The following is an 18,001-nucleotide window of genomic DNA, read 5'->3' on the forward strand; positions in this document are numbered from 1 at the left end:
GTTCATCTTCAAAGCTGCAAGGTTAGAAGGAATCAGGAGTCAGACACAATACCAACAGAATCACTTTTCTGAAAAACAGTTTTGCAATGTATGTCAAGTTTTAAAATACACACATTCTGTCACTTTATTTCTAGGGATTTATTTTTAGGAAAAATCAATCAGGGAGAAAGCCATGAAAGCTCAAAGTGGTGTCTGCCTATAGTCAGGATAGTTAGGAGTCTGAGGCAGAAGAATCACTTGAGCCCAGGAGTTTGACACCTGCCTGGCCAACAGAGGCAGGCGTGAAGAAAGGGGCAGCCAGGACATGCACACAAAGACATTAAACGCAACATGACAGATTTAGTGAGTTGTGGTAAATCTAAATGATACAATGTTATGAAGCCAATAGAAAGTGTGGAATTGTAGGCCACCCAGTTTTACTTTATGTGGAAAATGATCATATCATTAATAAGTTTTTAAAACCACAAAACATACAAGAGGTTATTTTTATATCAAAACCAAAAGGTGTTATTTTTAGGTGACACCGTTGCAAGCATCACTTTCCTCTTGTTTTTCTCTATGGCTTTTTAACATCAGTATTGTGAACTAAAGAAATGGTTCAGGGGTAGAGTGATTGCTTACCATGCATGAATTCAGGGGTTCGGTTCCTGCTACTGCAAAACATAAAATGCCTCCCTGTATCTCTTTGATAAGATGATAAGTAATAAGTGCTTAATTACTTGGGATCTTAAATGAAATGTTTGGTATAAAGTCTATAATTTCATATTTTTAGAAACTAACTATAATAAAGGTAGATATTTTTAATGAGGGGTATGAGTCACTCTATATCGCTCAGTGTCTTAGTCCCTGTCCTATTACTATGAAAAGCCACCATGACCAAGGCAAATCTTAGGAAAGAAATCACTTAATTGGGGCTTGCTTATAGTTTCAGAGGCTTAGTGCATTATCATCATGGCAGGGAGCAGACAGTGTGCACCGTACTAGAGCAGCAGTAGCTGAGAGCTACATCCTGGTCTGCAGGCTGAGAGAGAATCAACCTTGGCCTTGGTTTAAGCTCTTAAAACCTCCAAGTCCACTCCCAGTGATAACACATTTCTTCTAGAAGGCCTTGCCTGCGAATCGAATTGTCAAACAATTTTATTTCTTGGTGACTAAGCATTCAAATATCTCATCCTGTGGGGGCCATTCTTATTCAAATTTCTACCCTCAGGCTCATCTAAATGTTACACTCCTTCAGGGTCAGGCTTCCGAAGAACTAGGATTATGCCTGTGTGCCAACACTCCACACACAGCTTGAGTTGGTTATTTTTGTTGTTTTGTTTGAGACAGGCTCTCACACCACAACTAGCTGAGTCTGACCTGGAGCTACATAGTCCAGGCTGGTCTGGTACCTTTGGTAATTCTCCGGTCTTTACTCCCCCAAGTGCTAGAATTATATGTGATTCTTTACGGTCAACTTGCAAAGGGCCTACCAATTGAACGCATTTATACTCAGGGACATATTGGAAGTTAGCTCAGTATAATTTAAAAATTCTGTTTCTTTGTTTTTGCCTTTTGTTTTTATTTTCGTCCACAGAGAAGACTGAACCCAGAGCCTGTGTGTGCTGGGCAAGCCCTTTACCATCAAGCTACAATGTTAACCTAAGAGCCTACTAAAAGAACTTTTGTGTGTGTGTGTGTGTGTGTGTGTGTGTGTGTGTGTGTGTGTGTTCGAGCACGAGTCATGCCCACACACATGCTGAAGTGAACATATGTAGGTCAGAGAACAAATTGCAAAAGTCAGTGTTCTGTTTCCACTTTATGCAACCTAAGACTTGATCAAGCCATCAGGTTTGGTGGCAAGTGCCCCTGTGAACTATGTCATCTCTCTGTCCATGATAGCTCAATTTTAAAGGAAAACATTACTTGAACTATAAAAGCTTGTTTTTACCCTCATAATCATTAGTGGGATTTGTTTCCTTAATTTTCTTTAAAAAAAACTGTAATATCAAACCTAATAGTTTTGGCTTACATTTAATGAAACATCAAATTACTTGGAAAATACAGAAGAAAGTGATAAAAACCATATGCTTAGAAACTGGGTTCCATAATGACACACTAGGAGAAATAATCCAGAAAATAAAAGTGGAAATTATACTTTTTTGCCATAATCTTTGGTCGGGATAAGAAACAAAAATATGAATTGTTTGTTTATAATAACTTGAGTTGGCTAAAATACTGAAGTGACTTACATATTCGATAATTATGTAAAATTATTTAGTGTGTTACTAAAGAAAAAAATGTCATCTTTACAATGTGTTAAATAGAATTTTTATTTTGTTTTAAGACCAGGTCTTACTATGTAGGTGTCCTGAAACTCACTGTGTAAACCAGGCTGGCCTGGAACTCATAGAGATCTGCTTGTCTCTGCCTCCTGAGTGCTGGGATTAAAGTGTATCCAGCTTAAATCTTTTTGTTTTATATATTGTTTTCGGACATTTTATTTATTGACTATTTTTATGTGTATGGGTGTTTTGCCTGCATACACGTGTGTACCACATCCATGCACAGCGTATACCAGAAGACTGAAGACACAGACAGCTATGAGCTGCCATATTGGTGCTGGGAATTGAGCCTTGGTCCAGTAGAAGAATATTCACGTGCTCTTAACACACTTCTAACACTGCTGAGCCATCTCTCCAGTTTAAATTTTTTTCTTATTTTATTTGTTTGTTTGTTTGTTTGTTTATTTAGGCAGGGTCTCTCTACATAGCCCTGGCTGCCTTGGAACCCCCCATGTATAGAGGGCTGAACCTCTAACTCAACAGAAACCTGTCTGCCTCTGCCTCCCAGCGCTGGGATTAAAGCCTTGTGCCACCACACTCAGCCTTTCCTTTGTTTCTTTTTTAAAGTGCTTACTCACACCCATTTAAGATTCTCTCCCAGGCCTGGAGGTATAGCTCTGTGGTGGAATGCTTGTCTAGCACGGGTCGGGACCTGTGCTTGAGCCCCAGTGGTAAAAAGAAGATACTTTCCTCGTTCATGGCTTTTTGGATTTCAGGCATCTTAAAACATTTATAAAAATACATCTGAATTGTGTTTGTGACTTTTTTTTTTTTTGAGGTAAGAAGAGAATCATTGAAGAGTGCACTGGAAGATTCAATCGTTAAAGATTTTTCTTATTCATGGTGAAGGAAACGTGAGTGTGCAGCTTAGTGAGGGATTGCATTAGTGCATTATTGAATATCGCATTGTTCAGCCCGTAAAGCATGGGGGAGGGGCAGAGCCATTATGAAGGGGTGTGTGTTTTAGGGAAGTCGAGGCTTTACCTCTACTGCCTAGTTTTCACAGCACCTCACTCTGCACGCTACTAGAGGAGGATGGTAAGCCCCCTACAACTGCTGTGACCTTCAACTGTGGCTTGCCCGTGAGGTCTCCACGGTGGAAGGAACCAACGACTCTGACTGGATTTAAGGCCCACTCCATGTGGAATCCAGGCCCGACACTGCTAGCGCAGACAAGACTCTGAGACTGGAGCCCAGGGGAAACCCCCAAACGATTCTGCCCCAGGAACCTAGTGTGTGATACAAGGACTCCTAATGACATTGGCTATCCCCATAGATGCGCCTCCCTCAGCCATCATCAGAGAAGCTTGTTCTTGGAGTAGAGGGGAACTATGCAGAGGCCTGCAACTGACAGTGTACAGACAAGAGACCTTGGGGGAGGTCTCCATCAAATCCCTTCCCTCAGGGCTCAACCGAGAGTGAGGAGGCAGAAAGATGGAAAAAGCCAATGGTGGAGCACACCAAGGAAACAGTGCCTTCCAGACACAACAGGACTGAGACCCACATGAAGTCATAGATAGGTAGGTAGGTAAACAGACAGACAGAAAGACAGACAGTTGGTAGCTTTGGGTTGTTTGTTTCAAAAGGGATAACTTATAAGCATGAGTTTAAATATTGTGCAGTGAAAAGGGCTAATAAGGTTTGGATTGATGTTTAGTGCTGACTTGAAAATATTTACAATGTTTTTAATGAAAGGAGAGCATGAATGGGACTTAGGAAAGAAAACAAAATAAGGTTCACGACACGAGAGAGCCAGCTTCTCCAGGGCGACTGTTTTCTTTTTCCCAGGAAAGGATAATCGCTTCATTTCCCAAGGGAAACACCGGTTGACTACATCTGCCTGCCTCATGCCAGTCAGTGAAAACACAAAACCACAGCCAGCTAGGCGGTCAGTCTGTCTAACTGAACTCACTGGCTCAGGGTCGCATGCACGTGTGTTAATTTTAAAGGTTCCACAGGAAGCCAGGCGGAGACTCGTGCTTGTAGCCCTAGCGTTTAGGAGGCAGAGGCAGGAGGATTGCTGCAACTTTGAGGACAGCCTGTCCTATACAGTGAGCTCTAGGCCAGCAGGGGCTATGCTGGTTTCAAAAGCACTGAAGGGTTCTATGCGGGTTTTGTACTTATATACTAATTCTATAGATAGAGAGAAGAGCCCAACCAGCACTTATGCCTCCATGAGGTACCTTCGTGTTCCGGCTTCCTTTCTTCACCAAAAGCAACTTAGGGAGGAAATGGGGTCATTTGATTTGCACTTCCAGGTCACGGTCCACAGAGAGAGGTCAGGGCAGGAACTCAAGGCAGGATTTCAAAAGCAGGGCTGCTTGCTATTGGGGTAGCATTGCCTCCCACCAGGGAAGGAACCTATGGCCAAAAGAAAGTCCTACAGGAACCGCAGAGGATGCTACTTGGTGGCTGACTCATGTAGGCTCATGCTCAGCTAGGATTTCACCTAAGATTTTACAGCCTAGGACTACCCTCCTTGGGATGCTGCTGCTCCCAGTGGGCGGGGCCCTCTTACATCAATCAGGCATCAAGCAATGCCCCACAGACAGGCAGGCCCATAGGCTAATCTGATGTAGGCAGTTCGTCAGGTTCTTTCCCAGGTGACTCTAGGTTGTAAGAAGTGGACAATAAAAGTGACCAGACACATCATTTGTGGTGTGAGAAGTCTGAAATAATAACCTAAGAACCTTCTAGCTCCCCATCTCGGTACAAATTGCTGAGATTGCCCAGAGTGCATTGTGCAGGGCTGGGGCTATGAGCAGAAGGTGGAAACGTAAACAGGTGGGGCAAGGGGCCTCCTCTATTTCACTGAAGAGGAGTCTGTTTTCATGAGGCCCTCAGCTGGCACCTGGCCAACAGGAGGGCCACATGACTGACCGCTACCCAAAGGAGACCTCCTGACAGCAATTCTGCATGTTTCACGTGTGTGTTCTGATTGTTTCTCCTGGAAATACATCCACTCCCATTCCCCTACCCAATACCTCTATGTAATTCAATATATTCAACTCACCTTGGTCCTGCTTCCGAACGGCTTCAGCTGGTTTTCTTCTCATCTTTTGGGTCCCTTCCTCCCCCTCCCCTTTCTGTCTTTTGTCACTGAGTTTTGGAATTACTCATTTTCGTAACTTAAGTTTTTCACATGCAACACGGGTTATGCTGCTCTATTCTTCACAGTACTGTACAATTAGACTGTGATGTAGAGGCTTTAGGCCATTGTCCCAGACATAGATCCTTCTAAAGTGGCCACTACTAATGTTTTCACCCTGGAGTAGACTGACAAAGTCTCAGATCCCATTGTTGACTCTCCCTCTTCCAGCCTTCTAAAGAGGCTGGTCACATGCCCTTCTATATCAGCAGGGATGTAGACAAAAAGGAACATCTCAACTGTCCACTGCTCTTACCTGTCTCTTATGCTTCTAACAAGACTTCAAGGTCACTGGGTCATGTTCTCTCCAGGAAGGCTTTAGTCTACACTGCGTCCCTCCCTGAAATCCATCATGTCTGCAGACACCAAACCCAACACTATTGCTGTGGTCAAGAGGTGCTTGCTGACAGGAACCCTGGTATGGCAGGTCCTGAGGAAGTCCCGCCAGCAATGCAGATGTGGATGCTTGGAGCCAACCATCAGACTGAGCTCAGGGAACCTGGTGAGGGAGTTGGCAGAAGGACTGGAGAAATGGAGGGGGATTACAACCCCATTAGAAGAACAACATAGGCTGGCCTGACTACCCAGTTTCTCCCACAGTCTAGACCACCAACCAAGGAGTGTACCTGGAGGGATCCATGGCTCCAGATACATATGTAGCAGAGAACAGTCTTACCTGATAGCAACAGGAGGGGAGGCCCTCGGTCTCGAGGAGGCTTGATGCTCCAGCGTAGGGAGATGCTGAAGCAGTGGGCGGGAGAGTGTGGGTGGGTGGGGAGCAGTCTCATATAGGTAAAGGGGAGGGCAGATGTGGGATGGGGGGCTGGTGGAGGGGTAACCGGAAAGTGGGATATCATTTGAGATGTAAATGAATGGAATGATTAATAAAAAAGAAATGCTCTGTGAGTTAGTATATTTCTAGGCGTGTTTCAGATGTCTGCTGAAATGTCACTTCCTTCCAAGTGTGACGTCTCTACTTCGTATCCTCTCTTGGAACTTCCGTTTGCAATCATAAGCTTATGCAGGTGATGATTTGCTACTCCTATATGTTTATGTTTAGTTTTGATGTCTCTAAGCTCCTGTTGTTATCTCATTCAAGCCTACTCTTTCCCTCTCACTTCAGAAGCTTCACTATTTATCAATTGCCCGGGCCAGCACCCTTGGGTTTTCACTCTGTATCCGTCTGCAAATGCTACTCTCTCCCTTACCATGACTCATCTAACCACCTACCCCCCTTTCTACTACGCACTACCATGGCCAAAGCCACACTGTCCGATGAGGGCCTGATCTAATACACCTTTACACATTGCTCTTTCTTTGTCTCTGCCACCTCTTTGTCTACAGAAGGTCCATTGGTCCTCTATGTTGGTAACGTAGGGGGACAAATCTGCTGTTTGGTAATACTGAGGGATCACTGTAGGATGTAGGTGCTCAAACCTAAATGGTTCACACCATACCATCCATGGGTTATACTCAGCCTATTTATCCTAGGCAACAAAAATGCACAACATGTCAATGAACAGAACGCCCCAGGCTTAATATAAGGTTGTGTGTGGATCCAAACAGAAAAAGTACAATAAAACAGGGATATAAATTTCTTTCAGCTCCATCATTGACCTTGCATGACAGCTTTCCTGAAGCATCACTAAGTTGGACACACTTTTGTTTTTTTTGGGTTTGGAGACAGGTTTCTCTGTGTAGTCATGGCCATCCTGGATCTTCTACAGACCAGTCTGGCCTTGAACTCACAGAGATCTGCCTGCCTCTGCCTCTTGAATGCAGGGATCAAAGGCATGTGCCGCCATCTGCCAGTCACTGAGCATAATTCTACATGGAAGATGCTCTTCCTGCGGAAGGATCCTGGACTCTTCAATGATTTGACAGCTGCTACGGACCGAATTATGTAGTGTAAACACTCACAGTTTAAGTCGCCTACCTCTGTTTGATTGAATTAGAAAGAAGGTTTTTCAACGGTCACTTCAAGGCCAAGTGAGCTCATAGGGATAAAACAGGGGTCAGCTCAACCGTGCCTTTATGAGGAGTCAAAGAAGCAGCAGAGTGGTGGCGCCCCTGTGGAAGGCCACACTGGTAAGGAAGCTGTCTGTAAGCAGAGTCCTCACCTGCGCCTAAGCCTTCCAGTGCCCTGGATTCAGAGATGCGGAACTGTTATTTTCTGTTGCCTAAGTCATCTGGTCTATACTAGTTTACCGAGGAAGCCTGAACTATCATTCCACACAAAGTAAAAGCCCCAGCAAGAGACTTGACACATCTCCCACATCCTCAAACTCTGACTTTCTGGCCCTCGACTCTTTTCATGTCTTGAGAAGAACCAGTCCAAATGCCTTGCATGCACTTCCACACCAGGCCTGCTCCCATGATGGTGCTTCTGCTTTCTCTACTTACAATAGATTGTTTCAACATATTTGCATAATGTACTCTCTCGCTCAACGGTTGGTCACCTCAGTGATGCCATCCTAAGGAAGATCTACCATTCCAGTCTCACACAACCCCACCCCCACCCTTAGCATCTGCTTCTGACAGATCTCTTTAGTTTATCCATTCTCAGGACACAGGGGAGCTCATAGCAGGTGTTCCGACATTTGCTAGGTAAATTAATGTTGAATTCTCACAGCCACAGATGAGCTGTATGCTGAAAGGCACACAATACAGAGATCTGTGACTAACACAGCAGTTCCCTAGTAGAAAAGCACACAGCTTTAAAAGCACACATCCTTTTTTCCCCTGGCTTCTCCTGATTTTCTGTTAATATTGGGAAAGTTCAAGGTGGGGAAGAGTCAGGGAGGGGTGTATTAGAAGCCTTGGCTGAATGACCCAATATCTGTTCTTTTCCATCTCCATCTTTAAAATACAGAAAATATAGCTGATAAATTATCAAGGGTGATTAAGATCTCCGGTGAACTGGCTGCCCCGCCTCCCCCCAACACCTTTTATTTCTGCAATTCCAGGCTCTTTGATCTTGCTTAAAGTAGTCAACAACAAGTGGTGTTTATTCCAACTATTCTTTAAACATAGAGTGAACGCAGGCATAACAGGCAATGATCAGAGGAAACTACTTGGGGTCACTCACTTTCACTTAGGTTTGGTGAGGCTGATAAAGGGGGATACTGATACTAAGTTGGAAAACAGGTGTTCCTCTATTTCCAGCGAAAACAAGCCCGCAGAGCAGGAGTGGCTTTTTGTGTTAAAATCTGAGGGAGTTCTTCAGGACCACAGCAAAAAGGAAAACTAGCAATTGTTAACACTGGCTGCTGCGGTCCCTGTATTCTAAGAACTGCGTTTCCTAACACTGAAGTTAAAAATGTCATCAAACGTCGAAATGAGGTTCCCTCCTCACCGTTTTTTTTTTTTTTTTACCAGCTTTTGAAATAAAGGTGTCACCCAAGTGTTGACACACCCACCGGCATCGCGGCTGGAATTACTCTTTGGTTATGGAAATCTAAAACGCGGGCACGGAGCGGTAGAGCTGGGCGCCCGGTCAGGGTGCGCGCCGGGCTCGCCGGGAGCGAGCGTGGCCAGCGCCTCCGGAAGCGCGCGCGGGCCCAACAGGAAAGCCCCCAGCATCACCCGCAGCCAGAGCGCCGCGGGCCTGGGTACCACGCGCCCTAAGGGAAACCGCCCACAGGCCCCGCAGCATCTCGCGAGATCTCGCCGGCTCGCCCCAAGTACTGCGAGTTTAGAACTTAAAAAAAAAGGGGGAAAGGAAAAAAAAAAAGAAGCGAGAGGAGTCCACAGGGTCCGTGCAGCCGGGAGAGCATCCGCGACAGCCGGTGCGGGAGCCGGGGCTGCCGGCGGGCGGGAGGACGGAGGGAGGACGCGGAGCGGACCGCGGCGGCGGAAGGGGCGGCGGCGCGCAGGTCTGCGCGGAGGCGCGTGCGGCCGCGCCTGCTCGCTGCGGTGCGGAGGCCGGCGCTCTCCAGGGTCGGCGCGCGAGGCTGGCCAGCGCAGGGCTCGGGGCGGGCTGAGGGGCGGGCTGAGCGGCCCCGCCTCCCGCGTGCTGCACCGAGCGCCGCGGCCCCGCCGCGCCTTTAAACCGCGGGGCCGGCCGCGCTCGCGGGCACTTGGCGGCTGGCGGCGAGCGTGCCGCGGGTGTGAGGCAGCGGCGCTGCGACTCTCTCTCCCCCGGCTCCTTAGTGGGAGCGCCGGCCAGGGACCCGAGCCGCGCTGTACGCAGCGTCCACCCGCCCGCTCCGCAGGTCCCCGAGCGTCGGGCGGCGATGGAGCCCGGGCCCGCGGCGCCCTCGTCTGGCGCCCCGCGGCCCGCCCGGGATGGGGACGCGCCGCTGACTGCCGCCGGGGTGGACCTGCCCGGCACGGCCGTACTCTCCGGTCGAGAGGATGCTACCGCTGGGAGCCAGGCCGGCGGCGGGGTGCGCGGAGAGGGAACCCCGGCCGCTGGCGATGGGCTGGGCAAACCTCTGGGGCCCACCCCCAGCCAGAGCCGCTTCCAGGTGGACCCGGTTTCCGAGAACGCCGGGCGGGCCGCGGCTGCTGCAGCTGCAGCGGCGGCTGCGGCGGCTGCCGGGGCAGCGGGCAAGGAGACCCCCGCGGCTGGGAAAGCCGGCACTGAGAGCGGCGTGGCCAAGGGCAGCGAGGAAGCCAAGGGCCGCTTCCGCGTGAACTTCGTGGACCCGGCTGCCTCCTCGTCGGCGGACGACAGCCTGTCGGATGCGGCGGGGGTCGGTGGCGACGGGCCCAACGTGAGCTTCCAGAACGGCGGGGACACGGTGCTGAGCGAGGGCAGCAGCCTGCACTCGGGTGGTGGCAGTGGACACCACCAGCAGTACTACTATGACACCCACACCAACACCTACTACCTGCGCACCTTCGGCCACAACACCATGGACGCGGTGCCCAGGATCGACCACTACCGGCACACGGCCGCGCAGCTGGGCGAGAAGCTGCTCCGGCCCAGCCTGGCAGAGCTCCACGATGAGCTGGAAAAGGTGAGCTCGCCCAGACCTTCCTCCCTCCCCATGCCCTGGCGCGTGCTGGCCTCAGGATGCAGCCGCTGACTCTCCCTTGGTGAGGTGGCAGCGCAAGACCCAAGGAACGACTCGCTGGCATCTCTGGATTCAGCTGTCAAGTGTGGAATTGCAGCGGAATGTAACTTAATCCTTCAAAAGTTTGCAGCGGGTTTGGCCGGTTATGTGATACAGCGGAGGCAGCACTTAGCGGCCTCTCCCAATCAGTTATATATCTTGTATACACTGTCTTTTGCACCCAGTGCCACCTCGCTGGGTTACACATGTTAGGGACCAGCGAAGAGAGTGTGGAAGAAGTTTAGAAAAGGCTCTGTTGAGACAGGGTGGAGAGAACCTACTGCCTACCATCTGGGTCCTTTTTAGATTGTAGTGTATGGCTTCTGTATATCCATTAGAGGTCCTGAGTGGAAAGGTTGGTGTTTGAAGGAAAGCTCTAATAGCATGTGTTTGTAGTCTATTAATTATTAAAGCTCAGTTTTTGCAATCCTAAATATGCAGAGGGCTATAGAAATCTTTCTTTGAAGACAGGGTCTTCCTATGTAGCCCAGGCTGTCCTAGAACTTGCTGTGTAGACCAGGCTGGGAACTCACAGAGATCCATCAGCTTCTGCTTCCCAGCCCTGGGGTGGGAAATCCCAAATCTTGTTGTTTTTGTTTGTTTGTAAACTTTTTGCAAAGAGGCATGTATGGAGGGTGGGGGTTGTAGAAAGATGTTTCAGAAGAGCACTTGTTGCGTAGGGGACCAGGAGGGTTCTGTTCCCAGCCCTCACAAGGAGGCTCACGACCACCATCTGTAACTCCGCTTGCAGTTTGACAGGCACGAAGCATGCATGCATATGGTATATACATCCAGGAGGAATGCAGGCAAAACATTCATACACATAAAATAAATCTTTGAAAGAGGGCCGAATTTAAAAAAACAAAACATAACAAAAACTGACAGTGGTGAATCTTTGAGTCTAGAGAAAAAATGAAACACAGGGATTTTATTTTACCCCTCAGGGATGTCCAGAGACATAATCTGGGGTCCCTGTAAAAGCCCTTCTACTTTGTAAATAGAGAACCGTTCTCATGTACTCTTATTGACTTTACTAATTCTGTTTTTTTATGGCCTCATAAGGCTTTTATTTCCTCCGGGTTCAGATAATTATTTGAAGATAACATTGATGCTTTTGAGATCTGATTAATATTTAACTTTTATGAGCTGAATTACTTGACATCTGCCTCAGCGAGTCCATAATGGAATTCTGTGACTTCAGAGTCGGTACCACAGGTTGAGATGATCACTGTGAAGAAGTTTCTGTGATTGGTTTTGGCTGATGTTATGATTTCATAGGGTCATGTCTCATGAGACTGCATTTGTCCCTGTGTTTGACAAAGTAACAGTCATGGTTTGAAGTAAGTGCACAAGTCCTAGCTCTCACAAGCTTAGGGAGTGTAAAAATTGACATCGTTTAGCCTTAGATAATGCTACCATTCTATTGTTGTCCTTTGTCGTATCAGGAGCCAAATACTTCCTGAATCATTTATTTTATTCGTATGTAGTTTTTCACATAGTAATAGAGTTGATAAATGATTCGGGAGCATCTTTAGTATTGGGAATTTCTGTACAGTGCATTTCACTCAGATTTATTTCAGTAAAGCCAAAGTTAGCAGTATGCCTATAAGTTGTAGGATTTAAATAGAAAGGTGTCATCTCAAACCCTTGAAAGTAAGTTTTCGCTATTTTACGTTTTGTCAGTAACAGTGCACTTCAAATCTTGGTTTGTGATTTGGGTTGTGGTTTTGTTCAGTTTTGCACATCTGAAAAATAGGCACATTATTAGTTATTTCTTAGTTGAAAAAGTCACCTGAGTCCTCAAACTCAGCTTCCCCAATTTTCCAGGATTATTTATGGTGAAGATTAAAGAAAATATGCAGTGTAAATAATGGGCCCTGGCCATCCTGAGTGCATGGAATATTATTGCTAAATGTGATTCTTATTTTGATTTTCTTAACATTGGCTCCTCAGAGTATAAGTCTAAACTCTTAAGATTTCAATTTTAGATTCTTTTCATTATATCACTAGATGGAAACAGTTTATCAAATGCTCAATTCAGAGTTCTGTTTGAGCAGTGAGCAGCATCATGAAACCTTCAGCTTTTCCTTACCTTTTCACAGCACATGGTAGATAGGTGCTGTTCCTATAGGTGGACCCCAGCCTCTACCCAGATTCCACATAGCAACCAGAAGGTGCTGGTGTTAGCTAACTCATAAGCAAACTTGAGGATTATTGCAGCAAACGGGTTAAAAACCTGTCGTGTTACATACTACAAACACCGCTAAACACTGCTCAGTGTGGTGGAAGGGTGGGCAGTGGCGGCACACATGGCCATAGTCTCTTGATTGGCATTCCCGAAGTTGTTCCTTATCCATACAGATTGACAGACACTTTTCTAGTACTTTAGCCCTTGTGAAATAATGATACTTAGAATGTCTTTGATTGTCATGTCACTGGACTCCAGTGCCTGAGCGCTTTCCCATCCTCGAGCTAAGTAACAGGTGCAGAGAATGGGAAATCAGAGGCCGTAAAAGGCAAATATGCTCCACAGACTTGTTAGGAAAAGACTAGTGTTGCCTTCTTGTCACCGGCCTTGTCAAGTCTTTCCCTAATGCCTGACTGCAGCAGGGTCAGATTCTTTCTGTGTTCTGCAGCCATTCCAGGAAGAAGGCCGAGATGGCTTTCTAGTTAGCTGTTGACTGGGGAAGGGGCGACTGTGTTGTAACTGTAGGATGATGGGTGATGCAGTGAGTGGCAAGACAGATACCATGCCTGCCTACACAGACACACAGCAAATAATAGTTATTAACATAACAAATAAAGGCAGTGAAAGGAAACATCGGGATATGATGAACCCTCGTTTTGGCTGGGCTTTGGGAAGGGATAAGTGCTGTATTGTGGCTGAGACCTGAAAGATAAGTTGATGGTGAATCAACATTCCAGAACAAAACTGTATTTATAAAGGTAGTGAGGACAGCTCTGTTCAATGGCCAGTTTGTTGTACTGTAAAAGTAGTGGGAAGCCTTCAGCGGTTCTGTGTGACAGAGAACATGATCTATTTTATTTGAACGGCATTGCTGGCCAGACAGGGCTTCTAAGGTGTGGCTGGAAATGCAATCTTAAACTGTTGGTCTGACTTAGACACCGTAAGGATTTCTGCAAAAACAGATTAGATAGATGTGAGAGAGGCTGACTCCCAGGATTTAAACATGAGTAACTGAATAGTTGGATTCTCCTACCAGACTTGGAAAACAACGTAGAGTGAATTTGGAGTGCCAAAGAGCGTTCTAGCTGTATTTTGTGTAAGACACCAAAGAGTCGTGGAGCAGGGCGTATCAGAAAGTAAGTGTGGTCGGGGGCTGGAGACCTCCTACACTTGTGTTGGGGACTTCTAATAGCCTTGAAAGCAGCACCCTAGGAAGACAGGAGTTTTAAAGATGGCAGACAATATGCAGGTATGGGAGGCTGAGGTGGCAGCACCGTTTGGTACTGGGCTAGTCGTGGCTGTTTACATGGTTCCAGGCCAGACTAAGTTATGTAGTGAAACTCTCAAAAGGGTAGACACTCTAAAATTGATGCTTGGAATTGATTTTTTTTTTTTAAGTTGCTATGCGCCCCTCTACTTCTCCCCTCAGTCAAAGCAGCAGTTTCTCCTACAGGAAGAAATAGAAAGGGTTGGGGATTTAGCTCAGTGGTAGAGTGCTTGCCTACCAAGTGCAAGGCCCTGGGTTCGGTCCCCAGCTCCGAAAAAAAAAATAAATAAATAAAGAAAAAAAATAGAAAGCAGAGAGTACCAGAAAAGTAAGTATTAACAACTTAAACACTTGTGATTGTGGGCATAATTATTAAATGTGAGGTGGTAAGCAGTCTGCTGCTGCTGGACTTAAAGCACCACCACCACCACCACCACCACCACCACCACTACCACCACCACCACCAGTGACTGTATTTGCTGACTGCAGTTAGAACCACTGTGCTGAAACATTTTCACGTTTGCAGGTACGTGTTGACCTCAGGTGTGCTGTTCATTGGAAACCTTTTACCTTGACTGACCTAGGGTTAGGCTCCCAGATCAGGCTGTGGGCCAGCTCTGGGATTATAAGCATGGGCTAGCACATCCAGCTTTTGTGCTTTACTAAACCATCTCTTCACCCCACCTCTCTTCTTTCAGTGGAGATATACTTCATATCACCTTTGCAGTTGTTCTTAGACCACGACTTAGAATCCTTTTGAAGATGTTATGTTACCAAAGCATTGAATGCCACCTCTCTTTTTTTTTTTTTTTTTTTGGTTCTTTTTTTCGGAGCTGGGGACCGAACCCAGGGCCTTGCGCTTCCTAGGCAAGCGCTCTACCACTGAGCTAAATCCCCAACCCCAAATGCCACCTCTCTTTGTCTTTCTCATTAACAAAAGGGGAAGGGAGTAAAGGAGGCAACAGTATTGTATTGTTTTTTTTTTCTTTTAATTTCTAGGAAGTCAGTCTTTTACCCACTTTACTAGTACTAAAATGATCTTATAGAAACTAAAAATGGCTTACTAGCCATTTTCATTGAAAACTACAGAACTAGAATTCAGACTTGCTTTTCTGTCTGATGCTAGAATATTTTTTCGGGGTCTTTCTCTTATCACGTATTTCTGGCTGTCGCTCAGACCTGCTGTAAGATGCTTGAGCTGCTGAAAGGGAGATTCGCCATCCTCACTTCAGCGTGTTGACATCCTGAGGATAATGAGGAGGAGGATACTTGAGATGATGCAATTGTTAATTAATCCCTCACTAGAATCAGCTTTTGTCTCATTAATTTCCATACAGAGATTAGGTACTTAGTACAGAGCTGTTCACTGAATGTATCAGGGCTGGCAGTTCCTGTCACTTAACAAGGGCTTTAAGTAAAACACTGAACAGTCGCCTCTAACACTGAGCTACTTCTATGCCCTGCTAACAATTATTTCAAGATATAGTTTGGTTCCTTGAAAGTCACCCTGGAAGGACAAGAACAGCTCCCGACTTGGGTGGTATCTGGGAAGTTTCCAGATCAAGTGGGAGCATGAAAAGTAGTTGCATGTAGCAAAGACAAATTGCAGTTTTGCTGGGGCCCCAACCTGCTAAATTCATGTCATTGGCTACTGTAGTCTGGCTTTTGGTTTCTTTATTAATTCTCCAAGGAGATGTAGCAACTGACTACCTGGGTAAAAAGAAGATAAACTTGGGGATCTAAAATGAGGCAAAGGAAAAGATTTGTACATACTAGTCACACTTGTCTCCATATCTCCAGATGTTTATGTTCATGCCTGTCCTGTGAAACTAGAAGCTAAAAGATGTAAGTTGAATCAGTTCTTCGTGGCTAGCATCTTTGTCACAGTGATTTCCCAGTGTTTGGGAAGTCTATAATACCAGTTGAATTAGTTCCTTGCTGAGGGAACTGGGTGTAAATTCAGTTATTCATCAAGTTCTTCCTGAACGTCAACAGCAGCACTATTCTAAGTGTGGCAGATACAGATAGCAGTGAGCACAAAAGCCAGGAGACTTCTAGTAGCAGACAACAGGCAGATGTACCTACTGTGAAGAAGCTAAAACAGGATGAGAAAATGGCAGCTAGGCCACCTAGGAGTAGTTGAAAACTGTCTCAATAAAAGACAGTAGCAGAGAAAGGGCTCACCCCATGCAAATACCAGGATGGATACTCTGGTCTCAGAAGTAGGCAGAATGTCAGGTGGCGGGCAGAACAGAGGTTCAGATCAAGGTGTTTTTAAAGGGAGAATTATGGGTATTTTGCTCTAGTATGGATGAAGTGTGTCTAAGTTAGGGTTTTCCTGCTTCAAATAGACACCATGACCAAGGCAACTCTCAGAAAGACATTTAACTGGGGCTGCCTACAGGTTCAGAGATTGAGTCATTATCATCGAGGTGGGAACATGGCAGTTTCCAGGCAGACGCCGGGCTGGAGGAGCTTGTTCCACCCCTTATTCAGAAGACTGGCTTCCAGGCAACTAGGAGGAAAGTATTTTTATGGAATTCTTTTTTTTTTTTTTTTTTTTTTCGGAGCTGGGGACCGAACCCAGGGCCTTCTGCTTGCTAGGCAAGCGCTCTACCACTGAGCTAAATCCCCAACCCTTTAGGAGGAAAGTATTAAAGCCCATGCCCACAGTGACACACCTACTCCAACAAGGCCACACCTCCTAATAGAGCCATTCCCTTGGCCAAGCATAGGCAAACCATCACAAAATGTATGGAATAGAAATGTAATGGTTCTTTAGAATGGCATTGCTATTTGTGGAGGTAGGCAGGACCTGGGAAGGGCATGGTTAGGTGGAGTCGGTGGGATATAATTCTGTAAATCAGTTTTACAGTGAGGCAAACCCTAGAAGATTGCAGCTACTAATTAATGAGAACTTGAACAGTTTCACATTGTAGCAGTTTGTAAGACTCTTCCTTTGTAGGATAGGTGATTGAAACAAGATCTTACAAAGTAACTAAGGTTCTAGGATTTTTACTGTGAGTATGGCTAGTGGTACCTGCTCTATCTACTAGGTACATTGAATTTATTCAGTTAAAATACTGTAATCTTAAGACAGAATACCTCCTTAGTGCCTTTGCCATTGTCATGTACTGTAAACTCAATAGTACATTGCAGTACTGTTCTTAACAGTCACACAGCTTTATTAAAATTAAGACCAGAATAATGTCTATTGTTTTTCAACTTTTAGAAATGTATTCTTCCACCTAATGTTGCTTTCCTTCCTTAAGAACATCTTGCAATAGAAGCAAGGTACCGTGACATACTGTTTTTATAAGATGTCCTTATTTCAGACTTGACAGTTCTGCAGGTTCTCTTTTAGCCCTTTGAGTACACTGTCCCAGGGTCTGACCTCAGTTGCTGCTGAAAGTCCGGATGGGTAACTCCTCTAGGACTGCAGATTTTCTCATGTTCGCTTCCAGGCGTTTGTAGCTACAGGTGCTTTCCTTTGTGTCTTGCCTGGGAGTTTGATTTCTTGCAACTGTAAATTAGTTATTTTATCTACTGCTTTTCTGTCATTTCCAGTCTGAACTGAAATCCTTTCAGTGACTTTATCATTCTAAATATTGTGCTTTTCTTTAAAATCTTGTACCAAAGTCTCAAATTTCTGAAGTTTAAAATGCAGCCTTCATTTCTTTATCAGATTCCTGTTGGTACTCAGACTTACTGTTAACTTCCTTAATAGTCCTTAATATTTTCCTAATATTCTTTAATAGTTTTAAATATTTGCATCCTGACGAGAACATTAAGTCCCTACCACAAACATTTGAATGAGAAATATTTTCTCATCTATTTATACATTTATTAGTATGAGGAGGGGAGAAATCAATATGTAGATAATACATGTAGTGACCCTGAATTTTTATTTTTAATATTCTGCAATGTATTTTCCTTTCTTATTTGAGACAGTGCCTTACTATATATTTTACCCTGACCTGGAATGCACTGTGTGACTCAGGCTAGGATTACAGC

The 18,001-nt window shown here is 45.7% G+C and overlaps 1 protein-coding gene across 2 annotated transcripts in view; it reads left to right on the forward strand.

The window, feature by feature from the left end:
• Positions 1-9,545: 9,545 nt before the first annotated feature.
• Positions 9,546-18,001, forward strand: part of Slc12a2 (solute carrier family 12 member 2) — a 68,155-nt gene continuing 59,699 nt past the window's right edge. Inside the window, exon 1 of one of the 2 annotated variants that reach the window (XM_087593547.1) lies at positions 9,546-10,436. In XM_087593547.1, coding sequence (XP_087449673.1) covers positions 9,708-10,436 — 729 coding nt within the window. In that variant the 5' untranslated portion in view covers positions 9,546-9,707. The remainder of the gene's footprint in view (positions 10,437-18,001) is intronic. The other variant, NM_031798.2, reaches the window with a different exon arrangement.

The sequence above is a fragment of the Rattus norvegicus genome, chromosome 18 (genome assembly GCF_021556685.1).
Source record: "Rattus norvegicus strain SHRSP/BbbUtx chromosome 18, alternate assembly SHRSP_T2T, whole genome shotgun sequence".
NCBI classification, from domain to species: domain Eukaryota; kingdom Metazoa; phylum Chordata; class Mammalia; order Rodentia; family Muridae; genus Rattus; species Rattus norvegicus.